The sequence below is a fragment of the Antedon bifida genome, chromosome 2, assembly GCF_963402885.1.
Source record: "Antedon bifida chromosome 2, ecAntBifi1.1, whole genome shotgun sequence".
NCBI classification, from domain to species: domain Eukaryota; kingdom Metazoa; phylum Echinodermata; class Crinoidea; order Comatulida; family Antedonidae; genus Antedon; species Antedon bifida.
Window position 1 is genome coordinate 7,344,719 of NC_136227.1, and position 20,652 is coordinate 7,365,370.

The window sequence follows — 20,652 nt, forward strand, 5'->3', positions numbered from 1 at the left end:
ACTGTGTGTTGTTGTTGTGGGAGGAGCAAATAATCGCGATTCGCGGTCGGTGTGTGGTGGACACACAGAGTACACGCAGGCACTTTACTTGCCCATACTTGTTGGAAGATAGCGACTGTCTGTGGCCTAAGACTAGCCTAGTAGGCCACCTTATAAACAATGGATCCTGGTAAACCAAATTTAAATGAGGGTAAATATAAAATTAACCAATTGACATCTTTTAGGCATAAATAGAAGATAGGGTGATAGGCCTAGGCCTATTCTATAAGTAGCCTTGAATTGATGAAGTAAAATACGCCTAACTAGCCTATTTAATAGGCCTATTTAATAGGCTATTAGTTAGGCCTAGGCCTAACTAGCTAGCTAGGCTAGTTAGACCTAGGCCTATACTGTTCTGTACTTTCTAGCCTAGGCCTAGCCCTAGTAGGCCTAGAGCTAGGTAGGGGCTAGGCCCAGCCCAGGCTACAACTAACCTACTGTAGCTAGCCCAACATACAGCTAGGCCTAGGCCTAGCCTATATTATAAAATTCATTTTTTAGATCCATCATGATGGACTGGTAGGTAGGTAGGGTTATTATATTTTTACTACACACTTTCCTTTATTTACAGTGTATTTCATTTACAGCAACAGCTGATGTCCTGTGTGAATTCTTAGAAGTGGCGCTTCACCAGATCCTTTATATTCGCAAACTCTATCCAGCAGGAATCTTTGAAAAATGTTGCAAATACAACATTCCCGTTCAGGTATTAAGGTTCTTTCAGTTCTGCATGGCAGTGTGGAGCGCCGTGAAAACGTAAAATCCATTTGAACCCTTTACTTTAGGCCTTACCAAGGACTAGTATAGCATGGGCCTGTAATAATAAAATGAATTATTTTGCGGGCTAGATAGAGCATGGCGTTGCTTATAATTGATTGATTTGACATAATTGATTTCATTTATTTATTCGATATCAAAAATGTCCTGGGACCCCAAAAGCAACAGAGTCACCATAACATGATATGTCTGGGTCCAATGAATATAGCCTGATTATAAATTTGTAGAAATCTTGTTGTTTTCTTGACAGATGTCACAACATCCTGAGGTCAATAAATACATCAAAGATACCATTCTTGGCATTAAGCCACTACTGAGTAAGGTAAGCTCTAACAAATTTCTTTTCTATTTTTATATGAATTAAAATGGACATGGTTATTAAAAATCTATATTTACTGAGGAAGAGCTTGTTTTGCCCAAATAATCTGCTTACTTTATCGTTATGATTTAGTCTTTGTTTATTATTTTATTTGTATCTCTCATTGAGATCAAGCCACTGATACACACAGCTTAGTCATTTTCAAAATTTTCCTTTGGATTTATCGATCATTTTCAAAATTTGCTTTTAGATTTATTATTATTATTAGTATTATATTCAAATATCAAAGATTTACCAATTATCATCATCTTCCTCTTCATTATCATCATCTTTCATACTCATCTCCTCCTTATCATCATTATCGTCATTAGTTCATCATCATTTTTCCTTCACTCTGTAGTTTTAACTCTGTCTCTGTAGTTACACAAAGACGCTGTCAAACAAAAAGATAAGATAAAGATAAAAAAAGAAACAGTTCAACATTTTTTAATTATTTTTAGGATGAAGTGCATGGTGTTACTGTAGTAATACTTAACTCAAGTAATAAACCAATTGAAAGATTTGTCTTTGAGATTTCATCTCTCATGAAAAAGTCTATAAGGTAATGTTTCTTATTTAGTTACAGTAGAACCCCCATTAAGGGGACATCTGCAGTACCCAACAAGGTGTCCCTTTAATAGGAGTTTCTTAATTTGGTGCATTGATTCCTTTACAGCTCAAAACGAGGTTAAACTTGGATTGGGTGCAAATGAAGCATCAGAGCCAAAAAAAAAAAATGTGTATATATACAGTTTAAAGGAAAACTGAGAAAAAACAAGGGCGAATTTAAACTTTTCTGAATAAGAATTGTTGGTAGTGTTAAAATTAAATGAAAATAAATGTATGAACAGGGGAGGGAGTGACTGCTGGTCATCGTCCTTGCGCAACGGTGCGTAACTAATAAAACGGCTATGTTGACTGTATTATGATTTTACGCTCTACCGAACACAGGATATTTGTCGTCCTCTCCTAACCTTCGTGTTTCGCTATTCCCTATTATTATTTAGAAAGTCTGTAGCCTACACCTTACAAAAATAGCCAAGACTAAAACCAATATATTCATGTAAAAAATCTCTGTCTGGTATATTGAACATCTAACATTTAATATTTTTTTTAGTGGTGATGAGTATCTATTTGCAATTGAACAAGCGTTTAGAAGTTTTATTTTGAAGATTAATATAAGCGACTCACTGCTTGACAATATAACAGAAGGTATGTTTAAAGCTATTTCTATATGTTGAGGTCATATACGTTTATGGTAGGCATTGTGTGTACAGCTCCTCAGAAGCCTACGCTTGTCAGAGTATTAGTAAAACCATTTTACTGTTCCAGACCTCCAACGATAATGACGGGAGCCTCCTGATATGTTGAGTTATCTCACGATAAAATGCAATAGTCTCCTGATATGTGGAGATATCTCAAGATAAAATGCAATTTCCTCCTGATATGTTGAGTTATCTCACGATAAAATGCAATAGTCTCCTGATATGTTGAGTTATCTCACAATAAAATGCAATTTTCTCCCGATATTTTGGATAAACAAAATTATCCAAAATTTTCTACTTTCTATTACTCTAGATAAAAAAAAAAAAATATGCTAAATATCGGTCTGCAAAATGTTTATAATACAGTATTAGGGTGTCTAGAAAACTCAGATCTAGAAAACTCAGATCTCAGATATATCTGAGTTTTCTAGACACCCTAATATTATTCATGTATTGTGAGTTTCCAACATATTGCACATCTGATATTCCCATGTTCACTATTTTAAATGCCAATACCTTTACATTTTTAATAGAGCCCTCTATAGTTCTATGTATTTTAAAAAATATTATAGCACCCTCAATATTTTGAATATGATTTCGTAAACCTCCCGATATTTCATTTTTAATAGCACCCAATGGTCGTATGTCTTTTCAAAATATAATATTATTATAGCACCCTCTATACTTTGAATATTATTTGCTAAAACCTCTCAATATTTCATTTTTAATAGCACCCTCTATGGTTTTATGTTTAAAAAAAAAAACGCCATCTATATTTTGAATAAGTTTTGGTAAAACCTCCCAATATTTCATTTTTCCAAGTTAGGAGGTCTGCTGTTCCAGAATTTGAAGTTTAATTGTTTTCAGAAGTGAAAAAAATTGCCATGAAAATACAATTCTTCAATGGTTGAAACTGTTACATTTTAATAGATGATCTAATATTTGTAATTTAATTTTATATTTTTATAGACTGTTCCTTTGCAATTTTGGTATACACAAAGGATAATGCTGTTATAGGGGAAATGGAGAATCAACAATTAATACAGGTATATAAAAGTTATTTTGTATTTTTCACCAATAATGCCTTGTAAAATAAGATGTCTTGTCTAACTCCTGATGTAATTTTACCAAGTACATATAATTGAATTGTGAAAGTTTGTTTTGATTTGAACCACAACTTCCAGATCACTAAACCTGGTGTCCATACTGTTGGACCTTCGTATTTGCTTTGTTGGGTTTTGAAAGCTTTCATTATATCATATAATGTGATTAAACTAGCTTCCATTATCTGAACTATGGCACCAAAAGAGGTTCTGGGCTGGTTGAACTCGTTGATATCCTCCTAAGTATTGAAAACTTTTAATACACTAACTCATATTTATCTTATAGGATTTTCCATGGGTAGAAGCTGATAAATGTATTTGTTCAATGGAAGATTCAAAATTAATACCTCTGAAGACTATGGAAAATGACTTGTTTCAGGTAATTCTATAGTAAAACTCTGTTATAAATTTATCTGTTAATCTACGCATAAAAATTGTTCTTCTTTCATTTTGTCAACTTCACCGTGTCATACATACATACTGTTTTGTCTCGTTTGCTTATGGCATTTATAGTTTCTTTGAGTCACTCCTCTTGAAAGTGTGCACTTCTAATATTTAATATTAATTATTTGAAATTAGTATTTAATATTAATAATAATGTAATTACAGATGCAACTGAATGTTGAAGAAGTATGTGTTAAGAGGTGACATTCAGCAACCTTTGTGGCAACTTCTAATGTTCAACTCTATATGTTTTCTTCCAATGAGAAACGGGTCAACACAAATGTAAATATGAATACAAAGACAATTTGCTTTACTATATAGTAGATATACTGTAGTTATTGTTATATAATATTATAGAATCTCAAAAGGAATATATATATATATCTGTACATAATAATAAGTTTTGTTTATTAAAATATTAAAATCAAATAATATTTGGAATGTTTATGGAATCCTCAGTTCATTGTCTACTAGCATTTGATTTGGTTTTAATTTTCAAACCGGACTTAATCGTAGTTCGAACTAAATTTGGGTTTAAGAATACGAGCGTTTAGGGTCATCCTCCTCTCTTTTGACCATCAAAATAAAATTAAGTTTTTCACATTATTTCAAAATAATTTGCTCTCATCTTCAATGTTAAATTTGTGAAATTCTGAAGATTGGAAAATTTGGAGAATTTAGTATGGCACTCCATGTGTGCCAAAATGGTTTTCCTTTAACAAATATTAAGCCTATCTCATAGACTAATACTAACATGCTTTTAGTACTTTTAAAATAATTTGCTCTCATTATTCCACTCATCCTCAATCTTATACTTTTGAAATTTAAAAGATTGTTCTATTAAAACTGTACTGTATTATAACTCGAAAATCTCTGTCTACACTATCAAACTAGTTTGACAAAAAAAGGTGTGATGTGCCCAAATATGGTAGTGATATGACATCATCATGTCCATATATGAGCACATCACATTTTTTTGTCACATATGTTTGATAGTGTAGACACAGCTTTATATATTGGATACCTATTTCCTAATTCATTGAGCAAACCACCTCCCTTTAATCACAATTTACCCTGTTCATATTTCTTTGATGTGCCCATATATAGACATATCACTACCATATTTGGGCATATCACTATCATATTTGGCCACATCATTATCCCCAATTCTTATTCTTATACCCTCCGATTTACCCTGTTTAAAAGTATGTAAATATTTAGCATACCTATTTGTATGCTTTGGTTAATTATATTCTTAAGCTCTGTCTGCACTATCAAACTTTATGTAACAACAAAATGTGATGTGCCCATATATAGACATGATGATGTCATATCACTACCATATTTGGGCATATCACTACCATGTTTGGGCACATCACACTATTTTTGTCAAACTAGTTTGATAGTGTAGACAGAGCTTTAGTCGAGTACTACTAATCAGACTATTGCAACTGAAACAGGCTTAAATGAGATAATTTGTAGGCTTCTTGTGTCAAGCAGCTAGGCCCCCTGTTTGGCAATTTAACCCCTCCGTTTGGCATACCCTCGTGCCACCAACTGTAACATACACCCCTTGCAGTACAATTACCCTGAACTTGAATACAAGTTTATGATTGGCTTTTTATGAACATTGACAGAATCGTCATTCCAATCAAAAGCCACGCTGATGTTTGATACGTTGATGTGCCTCCATTACCTATATTTAAAAATAAATAAAGCATATCAAACAATCTTGGAACTTAAAGTATTAGCATATTAATTCAATAAGAATTGTTTTATATTGGTTTTAAAACATTGAAACAAAAGATACCTTGGTCAATGATTTCATAAAGTGACACAGTTCCACTGACTGTTCCTGTAACTAATAAAGATGGTTTGCCAGTTGGACTATCTTCAGCTGAAATAAATCTAGGTAAAAAAAAAAATAATATTAACGAATGATGAGTGATTTGCGCCCTTGTGTATTATACTACAGTAGGACTCCTTGAGGTTGGCCGAGTGTAAATATATATTCCATCAATAATTTGTGTTATGGAAAGTGTCCCCTAATGCTTGGTTCCCACTAGAGACGCAACACAACGACGTAACGCAATGTAAAGCGTGGTTCCCACTAGCGACGCAACGCAAGGACGTAACGCAACGCAAGTGAATTGACCAATCACAAGCGATGGCTTATTCGCTTGTGATTGCTAACTGTCTATAACTTCGCTTGTCATTGGTTAAAACGCTTGCGTTGCGTTTACGTCCTTGCGTTACGTTCTAGTGGGAACCAAGCTTTAGGCATTTGACCAATCACAAACGATGAATTTATTCGACTGTCGCTTGTCATTTGTCAACTCGTTTGCGTTGCGTCTACATCCTTGCGTTGCTTCCTAGTGGGAACCAAGCTTTAAAGCGTGGTTCCCACTAGGAACGCAATGATGTATCGACGCAAAGTGCTGTATTGCGTAATAGCAAGTGGGAACCGACGATACAATAGTGCTGCAAACATCGCAGGTTTGATTTCACGCAGACGGGACAAACACAAGAGAACGTAACGCAAGGACGTAAACCCAATGACAAGCGAAGTTATAACACAAGCGAATAAGCCATAGCTTGTGATTGGTCAATTCACTTGCGTTGCGTTACGTCCTTGCGTTGCGTCGCTAGTGGGAACCACGCTTAAGAAGGGCATTTGCTTACGTTGCGTAGATTGCGTTACGTTGCGTCGCTAGTGGGAACCAAGCTTATATACTAGAACGCAACGCAGCGACGTATTGACGCAAAGTGCTGTATTGCGTAATCTTAAGCTTAAGCTTGGTTCTCAGTGTCAGTGTGTATGTATGATATGCATGTATATGATTTCTATAAAAACTCGCACCTTAACCCCTCTGGGTCTAAATCCCCAGCTTTTCCTTGTTCGTAAACTGACTTAAAACTTGCATCTATTTTGCCGGCTCTATAGAGAGATTCAAATTGTGGTTGAAGACTAGAATCCATGCTGTAGATAGCAATGCTAGATGAACCTTCCACACCAATAAAGAATAGCTTCTTGCCGTCTATATCTCCGATGACTATAGACTCGCACTCGGGTCCCTTTAAAATACAAATTTTATATTAAAAGCTAATTTCATTTTCTAGATATTGTTTAACACAAGGGTTAAAAAGTCGTAGAAATACTAGAGGAAGAAAGCTTACAGTTTAGTCGGCATTGTGATGTGGTAGAAGCGACTATCATAATTTCCGAACTTGGCGTTGTATCGGAATCTATCACAACCAAATATTAACGCCGTGCCACTACACGATATTTTATTGTTTTCTTATACGCAGCTGTTCATTACGATTTTTGGTCGTTTAATTGAAACTACAAACAATTAATCGGTATTTTTAGCGACCATAATTTAAGAACATGGCGCTGAGTTTCAGAATCTATCACAACTGAATGTTATATATTGCCGCTACACGATCTTATATCATAACTGTTTTCGATTGTTTTTCTACGCAGCCGTAGTTGGACAGGACACTGAGCTCGCCTTGCCAAGATAGGAACTAGTACCGTAACATTCCTTTGATCTTATGTCTGGCTGCGACAAATACCACAACAGTACAACCCACGATCTACGCATATTGAAACTTTTGAGTAATATAGCTTGTAGCCTTTCCAATGTTTCCGCATGCGCACAATGAATCACCATGACATAACTAAAGAAAGCTCCTTATTTACCGTATCATCAGACTTCATATCTTTAAGATGCGATGGCTTTATGATGTCATAGTCGGCAGCAGAGTCTGGTGAAGAGTCTGCGTTGAAGACATCGGCTAAAAGCTCCGCATGTTTTCTTTCAAGCTCGTCACCACTATCATAAACTCGGCTCATATCTTTGACTCGGACAATTGACCAGCCCCGTCCACCGTAAAAATGAAGCTTTTCAATTTGTCCCAGTTGGTCGAGACCGTCAACTCTGCTGAATTGGAGACGACCTAACAAACGATAAAATACATAACATACTTTCTATGTCCCCGCATGCGCACAATTAATCATTATGACGTAACATGATTTTGTTGCCTTGAATTGGGTATAACAAAGTCACTGTTAGCAAGATTTAACGCCTAAGACGCATGACCCCTCCAATTGTGGACCAGTCCACTCCTCATCCAATCGGTGTACACACACTGTACAGCCTAAATGGACGCCGGGGATGTCCAGGACTGACTGGCGGCTGCGGCTGGCTGCCAAAGTCAGCCGTAGACATCAGAAGCGAGATCTCTGAAATCCGACGGTGGTCCAAATTGGAGGGGTACACTGCATGGGGTTGTAACTATTTTGCTTGATCTCACTTTGTTTTTTTCCATTTTCTGTCTCAAAATGTCATTTTTTTTGTAATTGTAATGCGTCCGTCTATGTTTTATGTTTTATCCTTGGTGACTACAAAGACATGCCACTTTGGCTTCTGTGTGTCTTGATCATAAACAATGTAAACTGTCTGTTGATGTTAAATAAATGTTGTTGAATTTAAAAAAAAAAGATACAATGAGTAGGTGTAGATAGGCCTCACTGAGATTGACAGAACACTCGATTTATCACAATCAAATCACATCAAACGAGTTTCTTATTCCTCGGTTCGATTTGAACGAAGATTCAACTTTACATTTACAGACAAATTTGTGTTGCTTACCGAGTTTGTTGTTATCTAGCAAAGCATCTCGAACATCTTTAGATATACCATCTGCCAATAAACTCTCTGAAATAAAAAAATAAATAAAAAGGGATAATCACCTAGGTAGGGATCCGATTTTTCATTCTCTATCATAGAAAACGAAACGACCATTCCATAGGCCTATTCACAGTTGCGCTCGACACACTATTAAATTGTGTAAATCGGACCAACCTACCCGCTAGTATCATGTTTCCACGTATAGATTCCGTCCAGGTTGCGTTATTCGCTGACGTTTCGTAATCGACAACTTTGCCTTCGTTAACCATTGCTAAATATTCTTCTCCGTTCATTTTAAAATACAAGGCAACGTCTGGCTGATACAAGCTGAATAGCGGCCAGGACCGCAAATTAATTTCTGAAATGAATAAAGTAATGTTTTTTGTCGAGTAGTATTATGTTGTGTCTATAATAACTATAGATTTGTCTTATATTATGACGAGTTAGGTGGTTCGCGTAAACGTAACCGAAAATTTAATATAATTGCCGCTGCCCATGATTATACCAAGGCAATCAAGGCAACAGGACACTGAGCTCGCCTTGCTATGAACTCGTTACAGTCTTTTGATCTTACGTCTGGCTTCGGCAAATACCAACAGTACTGTACTATGTTCATATTCTCCGCGCCGCGCGGTGCTGATCGTGTCGCAGCCACAGAAAACCCCTGTGATCTCTGGATCTCAGTATCTTGATGTTAGATTACCTTCATTATACCATGCGCAATAAACTCTGTTTAACAAAATATCTTACCTAAGTCTGTGTCGCTTGAATCAAATGTAAGTTGACTCCAATCCTTTTGCCCCATGGGATATATCTCGACAACTTCACCAAGCGCTATGTCGATGACTGCTATGGCGTTGTTTTCCTAATTTAAATTTATATTGGAAATAGTTTAGGTACATTTGATAACATTTTATGTTCACACTAGACGATTTTTGTCAGAATACGTATGAAACACCAAATGTGCCAACATATTTATCCTTTTACAAATATTAAGTTCACACGTATAATAGAGTACGCCCTTATGTCAGTGACGTTGGCAACGCCACTCACTACGTCTCAAAGTCTACATTCTCGTTCAACTCCAGATCTTATGACCAAAAAGCGGTTTAACGTGCAGTCTTACCTGTAATGTGACATAAGCGAGACTCTCATCTGAATTCAGTGTTATATATTCTGGCTCCATGCTTTGCGAGAATGTTGTTGTGCCACTGCTGAGGGCGCCTTTGTATGGTATACGAACACCTTTAGATTCGTACTCAGCACTCCTGGAAATAAGAAACTCCGTTTAATAATTATTGTACAATTTATGATAAAAGATATCACCATTTCTTAATTATACATTGATTGAATTATTTTACGTTGTACTTTTCGCGTTCTCTATACCCAGTTATTTCGTTTCGTATGTTTTATTTGCTCTTTGCGCATCTTCGGTCGTCGTCTATGCCATCATCATCTTAAGTATTGTTCCCATTAGGACGCAACGCAATGACGTACGAACAACGCAAGCGATGGATTATTCTGTCTGTCGCTTATCGTTGGTTCAACTCGCTTACATTGCGTCTACGTCCTTGCATTGCGTCCTGGTGGGAACTAAGCTTTAATCTCGTGGAATTTATTCGTGTCCTCATTGTCATTCACGTCGTACGTTTTATTGCTGTTGTTTCATTGTACTTTTTTGCGCGCGCTGTGTTCCTCATCGTCGTTATTATCATCATCTTATTCTCATTGGAATCTATTTATGGGAGCACCTTTGACACAAAAGAAGGTCAATAGTGTTTTACCACGATGATTAACTATTTAGAGGACATCCCTGGATCTTGAAGACGTCCCCTTAATAATAGGGGTTCTGCTATAACACTAGACTTTCCCCAGTCTGTAGTTATTTCGAGGCTTTTCGATGTTTGTCTGAAGTTTTTACAAGCTTAAGTAGTATACGTATGAAACGCCATATGTGCCAAAATATTTATCTTATTAATAATATTGAGCCAAAACTCCGTCTGGAACCCAGACTACTATAATACCTACTCTGAATCAAATTCGTTGAAGTTAACAGTTTTTGTATCTGGTCTTTGCGAAAGATCGTTAGTTGGAAAACGGATTATCGTTATTGTGCCCTCTGGGTCTACAATAGTTGTACCATCGGCACTCTCATCGGCACCTCCTTCGTTGGCCACGAGTAATGTTCGGCAATTCTCGGTGAACGTAAGCATCGATGGTTCAGGCCCAACTGTAAACATAAATTATTGAATTCATCATTTGAAGGCACATTGATTATTAATAATGCCCAGTCCTTGTCCTAAAGATAGATCTCAAGAACATTTTTTATGTTTAGTCTACTTTAGTTTTCAGAAATGTTATAGGTCCTGGATTATCAAACTGCAAATCGAAATAGTGCCGTTTTTAGACGCAAAATTAAGCTTTATTTTATCAAATCATTTCTTTTTATCTCAATGTATGTACGTTGTATGTCATCTATGACGTTTTGCTATGACAGATTTGCATCAATGTCTTCTTCTAATTTACCTTTGCCATACTAACACTGCATTTACATAAACAAAAATATGAATACCAATTTTTTTGTAGTATGGTACCGTTACCATAATCCTTTAATCATACCAATGCAATCTAACAACATAATGCTGAGCTCTGGGTATCAATGGGTTTCTGTGGCTGCGACACGACCAGTCCCACGCCTGACAAACGCCGCGCGCCGCGGAGATATAGTACAGTACTGTTGGTATTTATCGCAGCCAAACATTAGATCAAAGGACCGTTACGAGTTCTTATTTCTATCTTGGCAAGGCGAGCTCAGTGTCCTGTTGTTAGATTGCTTTGATCTTCATATTAATATGTAAAGGATTTCTTAGAACTAACCTTCTATATCGTTATACTGTTCAATAATAAGCTGAGAGGCAAGAGAGAGACTAAATATTGCAACGTTCCCTGCTTCTGACGGATTGTCTGAAGAAGCCTTCATAGCAACGGCTGCATATTCATTGCATAACTCAATGTGGGTACCTTTACCAGTTAGTGATGTTGTGTATATTATCGACGCCTTCGGTGGTGTGGAGAAATCAACAACTTGGAAAAGTTTGTCGCCTACAAAAGTACAATGTGTAGCAATGTAATATTTATACAAATGTACTACTTAAAATGCAGGCAAACACTAGTTAAATAAAAGCGGGGGACACACATTCAGAGGACACCCATTCTGGGGACACCCCTACCAGAGGGACACTTTCCAGCGAAACGAACGATGAAACAATATTATCTTGTAACCATTTGGAACACTCTATTCAGGGGACACTTATTCAGGTGACAGACGCACCTGTGGACACGTTCCTCCTGTGAAACGAATGAAGGGTATACAAGTTTCAACACTGCGGCAGATCCCTATGTAAGGATAGCATTAAAGGCCAATTTATAGAATCTATGTTATTCCTATGACCATTTACTGTACACAACGTGGAGCGGACGGGCGGTTTCCGCTCAGGATAGACACAGATTCTACGTGGGACAAGCTCGCAGTTTTCAGCATACCGTACCGCTCGTGTGTAAATTGGTCTTAAGACACGTAGATTTATCCCCGAAGGTGTCCACTTAATACGCGTTCCGCTAGTACTCAAGTGATTTCTAACCATAAGATATTTATTTCTTGTTTTTTTTGTCTTTATATGGAACATTTGCAGCCTCAATGTGTTATATTCTTGATTGATAGAGAGTGTAACTTTGTATTTCGTCATGTGTTATTTCACTTGATGGAAAAGATAACAGTAATGCACAGGTTCAATACCCTTGAAAGCATCATCGTGTACAATTGATAAACGAGGTATTGAAATCTATGGTTTTATTTACTACCAATGAGGTACAACGAGTTACAAATCAACGGTATTATTTACTGCATGTTATTACTACGGGGGTTGTAAATCTTCAAATTATCAACAAACGGACCTATTTCAGAGATAATCGAAGAGGACGTTCATCTTACCGCTTGGTCCCTTTAAGCTTGGTTCCCACTTACGTAACGACCTAGGCACAACGCACGTGAGTGAATCAAAAGCGACAGTTCGGATGACCCATCGCGTCGTGATTGGTCAAACTAAATGATTGGTTCTCACTTGGACCCAACCTAACGATCACGTAAGTGAGTTGACCAATTACAAAAGCTGAACGTGTAATAGAACCTTTTTAATCTAAGAACAAGCAATTAAACAAAAAGAAAACATATTCATGTTTCCAAACCGATTGAAGAATGGCGAAAAACTCGTTGAGGTTGAGCGTCTCCTAATCATACGCAACTAATGCCAGTTGTACAATTAGGAATGATGGATTCGAATCTCGTTAGTAATGTGACTTGAAATACCGGAAAGTTTGAATGTTCGACACAAATGACTTTTACCTTTCACTTGTTATTTTACCATTGAAATATTTCATCCTATACGTAAACGAAGAACATTATAATGAGACATTAAAGGTTGGTTTACATGAGATGCAACGCAAGGAAAGACGTGACCACCGTAAAGCTTAGTTTCCACAAGAACGCCGTTTCTCTTTTGAGATTGATCAACTCACACGCGTTGCGCCACGTAGTTACGTTGCGTTTAAATGGTAATGTTAATAATTCAACTGACACATAGTAAACCTTTCGAGAGCGAGAAACTGGTGCCTGCTGTATCTATTCAAATTTCTAGACTGCCTTTTTGAATGGCCTGGCCTTTGAAATCAGATTCAAGATTGAAGCAGCCGACTAATTGTTCATGAAATATTCTCCCCATTCATTATTTGTATAACTATTATAACTACACAATCTACCGTACTTGCCCCTTGCTATGCTTTATTTTTTTAGTGTTATTTTCTAACTATGGGTATTTTGTTTACAACCCAAGATAACATACTACACACTTTATTGCCGGTAAATGGAAAACGATTAAGCCATATGCAATTCATTTTAAGTTGCGATATACTGTATACCTATATTTGCTTATAATTCTGCAAACTTTCTTACCGCCTACATGCGTTTTAAGTTCGTTCGTGCAGCTCTTACCATCAGTGATGAGAGATGCGTAAACTAGCATCGGCCTGGCGATCGTCCACAGGTGAAATTTTATTTCTATGGGTCAAATCCATCACTCAAATAGCTAGTATTTCACACATAGTAAAGTTTGACAGGCAGATACTTGTTATTTTGCTATATAACTATAAGCATTGAAGAAATAATCTACAGCAGATAATATTTAAATATTTATGTAATATAGTCTCAAGGAAAATGGGTTTTTCGAACTTTTGATCTTATAAGAGAAATCAGTTGCAATAAAAAACAGGTTTTTCTTGTAGCTATTTTGTGTAATCTTAGAGAAAGATGTTGTTATATACTTTCAAATTAGTTTTAACGTTGCCGGATCGTTTGTTTGGAGAACTTAAAGGACCTTTTATAAAAGTTATGAGTTTCTGTAGGCCTACCGACTTTTCAGAACATTATGTGTATTTTTATGTGGGTTTTTACTATTAAAATAACTATCTATTCCTTCTGTTTTGTTAAATGCAAGGATATAAAGTTTACTAGTTTACCCCTGCGATGAATGCAGGTGTCCTGTGTTGTTTAATAGTTTAAACTGTATTATTTCCAGCAGGGCCTTATGTACAATAATAAACAATCATACATTTTATTCATCGGTAACACGCTATCCCTTCTTTGCTAGCTTTTTACCACCCCATTTTTCCATCATGTCCATGACTTGCCTTCTCCAGCTTTTAGGCCACCTTTTAAATTTTTCTTTTAAACTTTTTATTTATTCTATTTACTTTTATTTTTGGTATTATCTGAAGTCGTACTTTTCTAAAAAACTTATTATTATGTCTATAACTAATAATAAATAAATAAAATTAAAATAAAAGAGTATTGTTTTGCCGATATTTTTGTTATTATTATTTTAAGATACTTGCTTTTTGTATCATGGATGGTCTATACCAACATTTATCTTTTTATGGTTTGTCTGACCACAGAATGTTTACCAAAGCATCATCATTCAACACTGGGGACAAAGGAAACATTTTAAATTCCATCATGTTCATTAAAACGTCATTTAATCCGTCACATTTTCTTAGTACAGTTATAAAAAAACATTTACTGTTATCAGTAGGCCTATTCAACAATTTGCGACAACCACGACAAAAACATCCGTGATTTTTATTACCAATAATTCGTTTTACTCCACGACTGCATAAAATATAACGACTTTTACCCTGCAATGATCAGTAAAATACCATGCCATCAATGATTTAACTTTAGTGTTTTAAATATTTAAATTGCCAACAATCCAAGAGTACGCGCGCGTCGAAAGTCTATCAAATACAGATAAGTTTAAGCTCGCGAGTCCAACTTTTGCTTGAATGCTGTACTTGGCCGGACGGCTGTACTAATTTCATATCAACTGTGCATGTGATTTTGACAAAGACGTTTAATTCAATGCCGATGGAAAGTAAGTAAAAAACATTTATATTCAGAATGAACGAAAGAAATACGAAAATGAAAAAGGTCGATTCTATTTTAGTTATCATTAATTTTGTCTTTAGAATGCGGATGCCCCATGGGTAGTAGTAAACAAATGATAAACAAACTTTATATTTTCTGTAGAAAGTTTATTAGTATTATTATAACAAAGTTTGATTATTGTAGAGGGCGGATGTTATACAGTATTTTGATTAATCGATATTTTTGCAAATGTTTAATTTATTATTTCTCTGTAATCACATGCTTTATAAAGTAAACGTATTTCATAAGTGATTAAAGGTCGTAATTTATTGTAAAAGTATAGGCAATGCGTTATAGGCCTTGAACAAATGTTATCACAGGACGGGACTCAATATACTATTCACACGGGACCCGTACACGATTCAATTTTGGAGCCGGTTTCAGAACTATTTCATCATATATGAAACAACAAATTAATTTAAATTATAAAGATTCCTTTTTTTTTCGGAACATGATCTTATCATAATTGAATCCAGAATAAACTATTAGGCCTAACAAACATTTTATTTGTGTTGTGTATTAGAAGATTGTTTCGATTTGATTCGAACCGGTAACCTCATATTTTATATTATGATTATGAGTGCGCGTTTATGTTTAAGATACCACCACCTTCATTAGGCCTTTTTTTATGCATTTAAGTCAAACGGCCTCATGCATTCAATTCATACAGTTATGCATTTTATATATCATAATTTGATAATGTAGATATTTACTCAAATTTCAGTTAATTGTCTGCGGCTGTTTTCAAATGAATGCAATTAGCAAGACTTTATTTTTTGCTTATCTAACATTTTCGTAAACCCACTGACTTGCTCTTTAAACCACTGTCGTGCGTGCCGGATCATAAGCGGCCTAACATGTTTATGATACAACTTAAACACGCCGTATAAATTCTTAGATTGGAAAGAAGATCCGCTCATAACATCTTCCACTGCATAGACGGACACAACCACCTGCCTCAGGAAAAAAAATCATGGATTCATCACCGGGAACCTCCAAGGATGTGGAAAAAATGGAGGAGATTGTAAAAGAAATTGGGAAGGAAATTGAAGAAAAAAATAAGAAAACTTTTAAACAGAGACAAAAAGTGAATTTGTTGCTCTGCACCTTTGGTGTTTTACTGGTTATTCTGATGATCGTGGCTGTTAGTATGGCCGGACCTCTCAGACCAAAACCGTACGATAATGGTAAGTTTTACCAAGAAGCTTTAAAGACATTTATTTATAGGATGCCTATAATTTTAGTTATACCATTACATTTTAACAATAACTTAATGATAGGTATATTATATTTATATACAAATGTGCGTAAGGGCACATTTCAATAAATCCTGTGTAACTTCTAGAGTCCGTCCAATCGTTTAGAAAGTTTATACACACGTTCAGTAATGATTTTTATCCCCAAATTAAATCCTGTTTACTAATTAAGTTGAGTTAGATAATTCGTTATTGACAATTTAGCACAATTTATACTGTAAAAAATGTCATTTTAATTTAAATGGCAAAAACGAATTTAGGAAGGTCTAATTTTTAATAAATCTCAACTGTCCGAAAAGCAAATCATTATAATTTGAAGAGGAAGTTTTGTAAATTTATTTGAAATTAGATATATTTATATAATATTATACTTTAGCAGTTTTTTCGATTACATCCCTTAGTGGAGGTTATCATTACCGTCAAAGAAACCGCACAGTTTGAAGTCTTTTGCTAGATTAATTAATTAAGTACTAGACTTCTAGCAGTAAAAATAAATATGTCCTCGTGGACGCGCGCGTAAGAATGTAGGCCTATTAATGTGTCCGTTTTCTATTTCTCTTAGAAAAATCATCCGCAGATAACGCAAAAATTACAATTAAATTGGAAGGAGCGGACAAAGAAGTAAAGCCGACGCTACAGACAAATACAGGTAAAGAAGATTATAGTTTTATATTTGATTATATAATTCATTCATTTCTTTTATTTGTTTCAATCGTACAAGATAAATAAACATTACGTAATAAAATCGAACACTATTAAAAAAATATGTTTAACGATGTCGATTATTTTTTATTTTTTTAAATTTATATTTGTATTTGTTAAGCGTATAGGCCTACGTATTATTTTTTTTAAAGTGTTGAAAAGTAGGAAAAGAATAAAAAAATCAAATTTTAAACATAAATGATTACAAAGTGTGTGTTTTCTCGGCAGAAGGGGGAACGGAGAAATTCACAATTCGTTGAAGTGCCAACAAAAGAGAACATTAAAAACAATGTTTGTCGGGCAAACGAATAACTAAATCGATTACATATAGAATCACATTGATATGACGGAGTATCATCACCTTATCAATACTGTTATCAATACTGTTGAACTGATTAAATGAATAATTGAATCGATTACATATTTATTGAATCCAATTGATTTTAATTGATTTTCGACACTGACCCTTATTTTAATTGATCGACCGATGTTATTAATACCCACAATATTTATAATTTTCCCTGTTTTATTCTTTTAGATCACCCAGTATTTGTCATTATAGATGGAGTTTCACGCACACCAAAATTGTTGTCGCCATCAAACTAATTAATTGCAGAAATCATATTATGTACTTTTAAAATATAGTAATTTTAATAATAGAATAGAGAATTTACACATTTAAAACTGTATAAAGTGTAGAAAGTTTCATAATAAAAAAACTAAGGGAGACAATGTTGAGCCTCAACTTATTTGTACTGTAGGCCTAGCATTTTCTTACGAACGAATTTATAATGAAAAGGTTATTTGAACAGTCTTTCAACCGTTTGGTCATTTTTGTGCCAAGTACAATATTCACGATGGAGGTCTTATAGTAATAAAGATTGGTTTCCACTAGGACGTTGCGATGGATGATGATCAATCGCGTCGTGATTGGTTAAATTACCTAAAGGCTCGTTTAGACGGACGCGGTAAGTAAATAGATAAAGTACACATTTTTCTAAAGAAAACAACATAAATTACAAAATATTTTTCTTCTTAGAACTAGAATAACCATACTCTCTTTTATGAAAATAAAATGGTAAAAATCCAATCAAATGACGTCATGTTGATCAGTGAAGAACATAAGTTATTCACCATGGTAAAGGCAATAAAATCGTTACGATGCAACGATTTTATTGTCCGTATTGATCATGACGTCATTATATTAGATTTGTAATTTTTTTTTATTGAAGACAGGTTATCCTTTAGTTCAAAGATGATAATTTTTAATAATAATTAATAATAATTTTTTGCGAAAGTAATTTAACAAATCACATGGATCAATCAAGTTGTCGCTTGTCATACTGGAGGAATACTTGTATTTAAGCGAACGGTAAGAAAACCTCGTGCTTGTCCCACGTAGAAGAATCTGTATCTATACTGAGAGGCTTTCCGCTCAACCGTCCGCCGGCTCCGTGTAAATCATCATAGATTCTATATTTTCCGCTTGCCGTTACCGATTGTACCGCTCTTCTGTGTAAATTGGCCTATAAAGGCCCATTTACGATCGACGATAAATAGATAAACATACATTTTTCTTGCATAAAACAAAATAAATTAGAAATTTTTGTTCTAGAACATTCATGCTGTCTTTAAATCGTTGTATTGTCACGATATTATTACTCTTACCAATCATGACGTCATTTGATTAGTGTGTGAAAATATCATTTTCATCAAAGGCAGCATAGATGGTTATCCTATAGTTCTAGGATGAAAACTTTTTAAACTTCCTTGTTTCAGGTATGAAAAATGCATATTTTTCTATTCATCGTCGATCGTTATCGCCCTAGTGTAAATTGGCCTTTATGCAATATTAACCCGACGTTACGAAGAGGTTGTTTGTCTCTTAACCACACCTGTAGATTGTTAATAAATGTGCAATTATTTGGACAACAAATCTTGTAGATGCTTCGGATATTATGAAAACAAACAGAATCCAGGAATTCGTTAAGTTGTTGCTAAGTGATGACACATGATGATGCAATTTGTCTTATTGGTACGGTCACCGGACCTTTTACTGCCACCAAGCTGCGTTCCGTATTTATTTTGATGATAGCATGATGAATTGACTGACATTTTATATTATGAGTAACGGACTCTCTGTACACAAGATTTAGAGAGTACGCATAATATTCCGGTAAACACTAGTTGGCGGCGCTGTTAATAAGTACCGGTAACCCTTTTAAAAAATGAAGATGACACCTCTAATAGAAATAATACATATTTCAGAACTATAAATTATTAATAATAGTTTATTTATGGTGTCGTGGAATTGGAAGATCACAGCTCCTGCTGAATGTTTGGCTTTTTTCGGGGAACGGGAAAGACCTCCTTCAACGCTCCTAACTAAAAGGGGCTTTTTTTACTGAAGACTTAAGCTTAGAAGTAAGCTTTAAATGTGCCATGGCGTTTAGCCTTATTATTTTTTTTTTAATATGGAACATATGTTATTGTAATTTAGCATTGTTGACTTACCCACTGTATAGACATATTTGGTGTCTGGGTCAAACGCACTAATCTCGGCAGCGCCTCGATCGAATCCAGATAGGTTCGGGAGATCGTAATGTAGGTACGCTGTTGATATTGGGTTTAAGACGAAGGCACTGTCAACCAATGACGTAATGCATAATGTAGTTAGAAAATGTAAGATTAAGAACATCATTCTAGATCAGAAAAAATATAAAAGGAATATTAGTTTATAATTATTGATGATTAACCTTATTATTATTATTATTGGATTTCCCGACAATTATGGAGTTTACGTGTTCAAGATACGCCACTCAATTACAATATTATAAGGTTAGTGAAATTTGTCTATTATAGGGAGCTTTGTACAAATATAGGTGGTGGGAGGGGGATGTTCATAAAAGGGAATTGGGGGCGCTGTTGTCCACAATAAAAGCTTTCTAGATCTTGTAATGGACAAATGAAATCAAAAGATTTCACCAACCCTTATCCTCGATTACGCGCATGGCAGCATGTAAAGTAATTATGCTCATGCCCATTTTTGTTTGAGCGTGCGGAGAATGGCATTTTACTCGAGCTGCAACATGTGAAAACGAAAGCTCACATAATTTCAAAATGCGTTAAAAGAGACAATTTTGTTTTAACTACATGACCACAAGTCACTGATGACCACATGACGCCTCATGTCGAAAGTTGCCTGTTTCCTCACAACTGCTAAGTTAGGGGGCTACTAATGTCATCTGATGATCACCAACATGAAACTTCACTCACCTCATTACTTGAAAGTTTCAAATCCTTTAGTACACAACGTGTTTAAGACAGTGTATTATAGTATCGTTACAAAATTATTTGTCGTAAAACACTACTGTTTGCAGACTATAGTTCTTGATCAAAGAGCCCAGAGCCAAGAGAGAGAGATGAGATCTGAGTAATAATATATAGGCCTATAACTAGGCCTACTTGTGGTATAAACA

At 35.2% G+C, this 20,652-nt stretch overlaps 2 protein-coding genes across 3 annotated transcripts; one reads left to right on the plus strand and one right to left on the minus strand.

Moving 5' to 3' along the window:
• The first annotated feature begins 47 nt into the window (after positions 1-47).
• LOC144836072 (mitotic spindle assembly checkpoint protein MAD2B-like) lies at positions 48-4,316 on the plus strand. 2 transcript variants are annotated; one of them, XM_078691252.1, is made up of 8 exons: positions 48-190; positions 627-745; positions 1,067-1,138; positions 1,636-1,736; positions 2,292-2,386; positions 3,409-3,485; positions 3,829-3,921; positions 4,152-4,314. In XM_078691252.1, the coding sequence occupies exons 1-8, from the start codon at positions 160-162 to the stop codon at positions 4,188-4,190; spliced, it is 627 nt and encodes a 208-aa protein (XP_078547378.1). In that variant the 5' UTR covers positions 48-159; the 3' UTR covers positions 4,191-4,314. The 2 variants fall into 2 exon arrangements, with proteins under 2 accessions (XP_078547378.1, XP_078547379.1); XM_078691253.1 differs by having other exon boundaries at positions 170-190; positions 611-745; positions 4,152-4,316.
• A 519-nt stretch (positions 4,317-4,835) lies between these two features.
• Positions 4,836-20,472, minus strand: LOC144836055 (mesenchyme-specific cell surface glycoprotein-like). The gene is made up of 12 exons (XM_078691231.1): positions 20,450-20,472; positions 19,688-19,875; positions 11,558-11,782; positions 10,709-10,910; positions 9,807-9,948; positions 9,431-9,545; positions 8,859-9,038; positions 8,642-8,707; positions 7,690-7,946; positions 6,847-7,061; positions 5,797-5,894; positions 4,836-5,682 (listed from the first exon to the last, which is right to left on the minus strand). The coding sequence occupies exons 1-12, from the start codon at positions 20,452-20,454 to the stop codon at positions 5,594-5,596; spliced, it is 1,782 nt and encodes a 593-aa protein (XP_078547357.1). The 5' UTR covers positions 20,455-20,472; the 3' UTR covers positions 4,836-5,593.
• Positions 20,473-20,652: the final 180 nt, after the last annotated feature.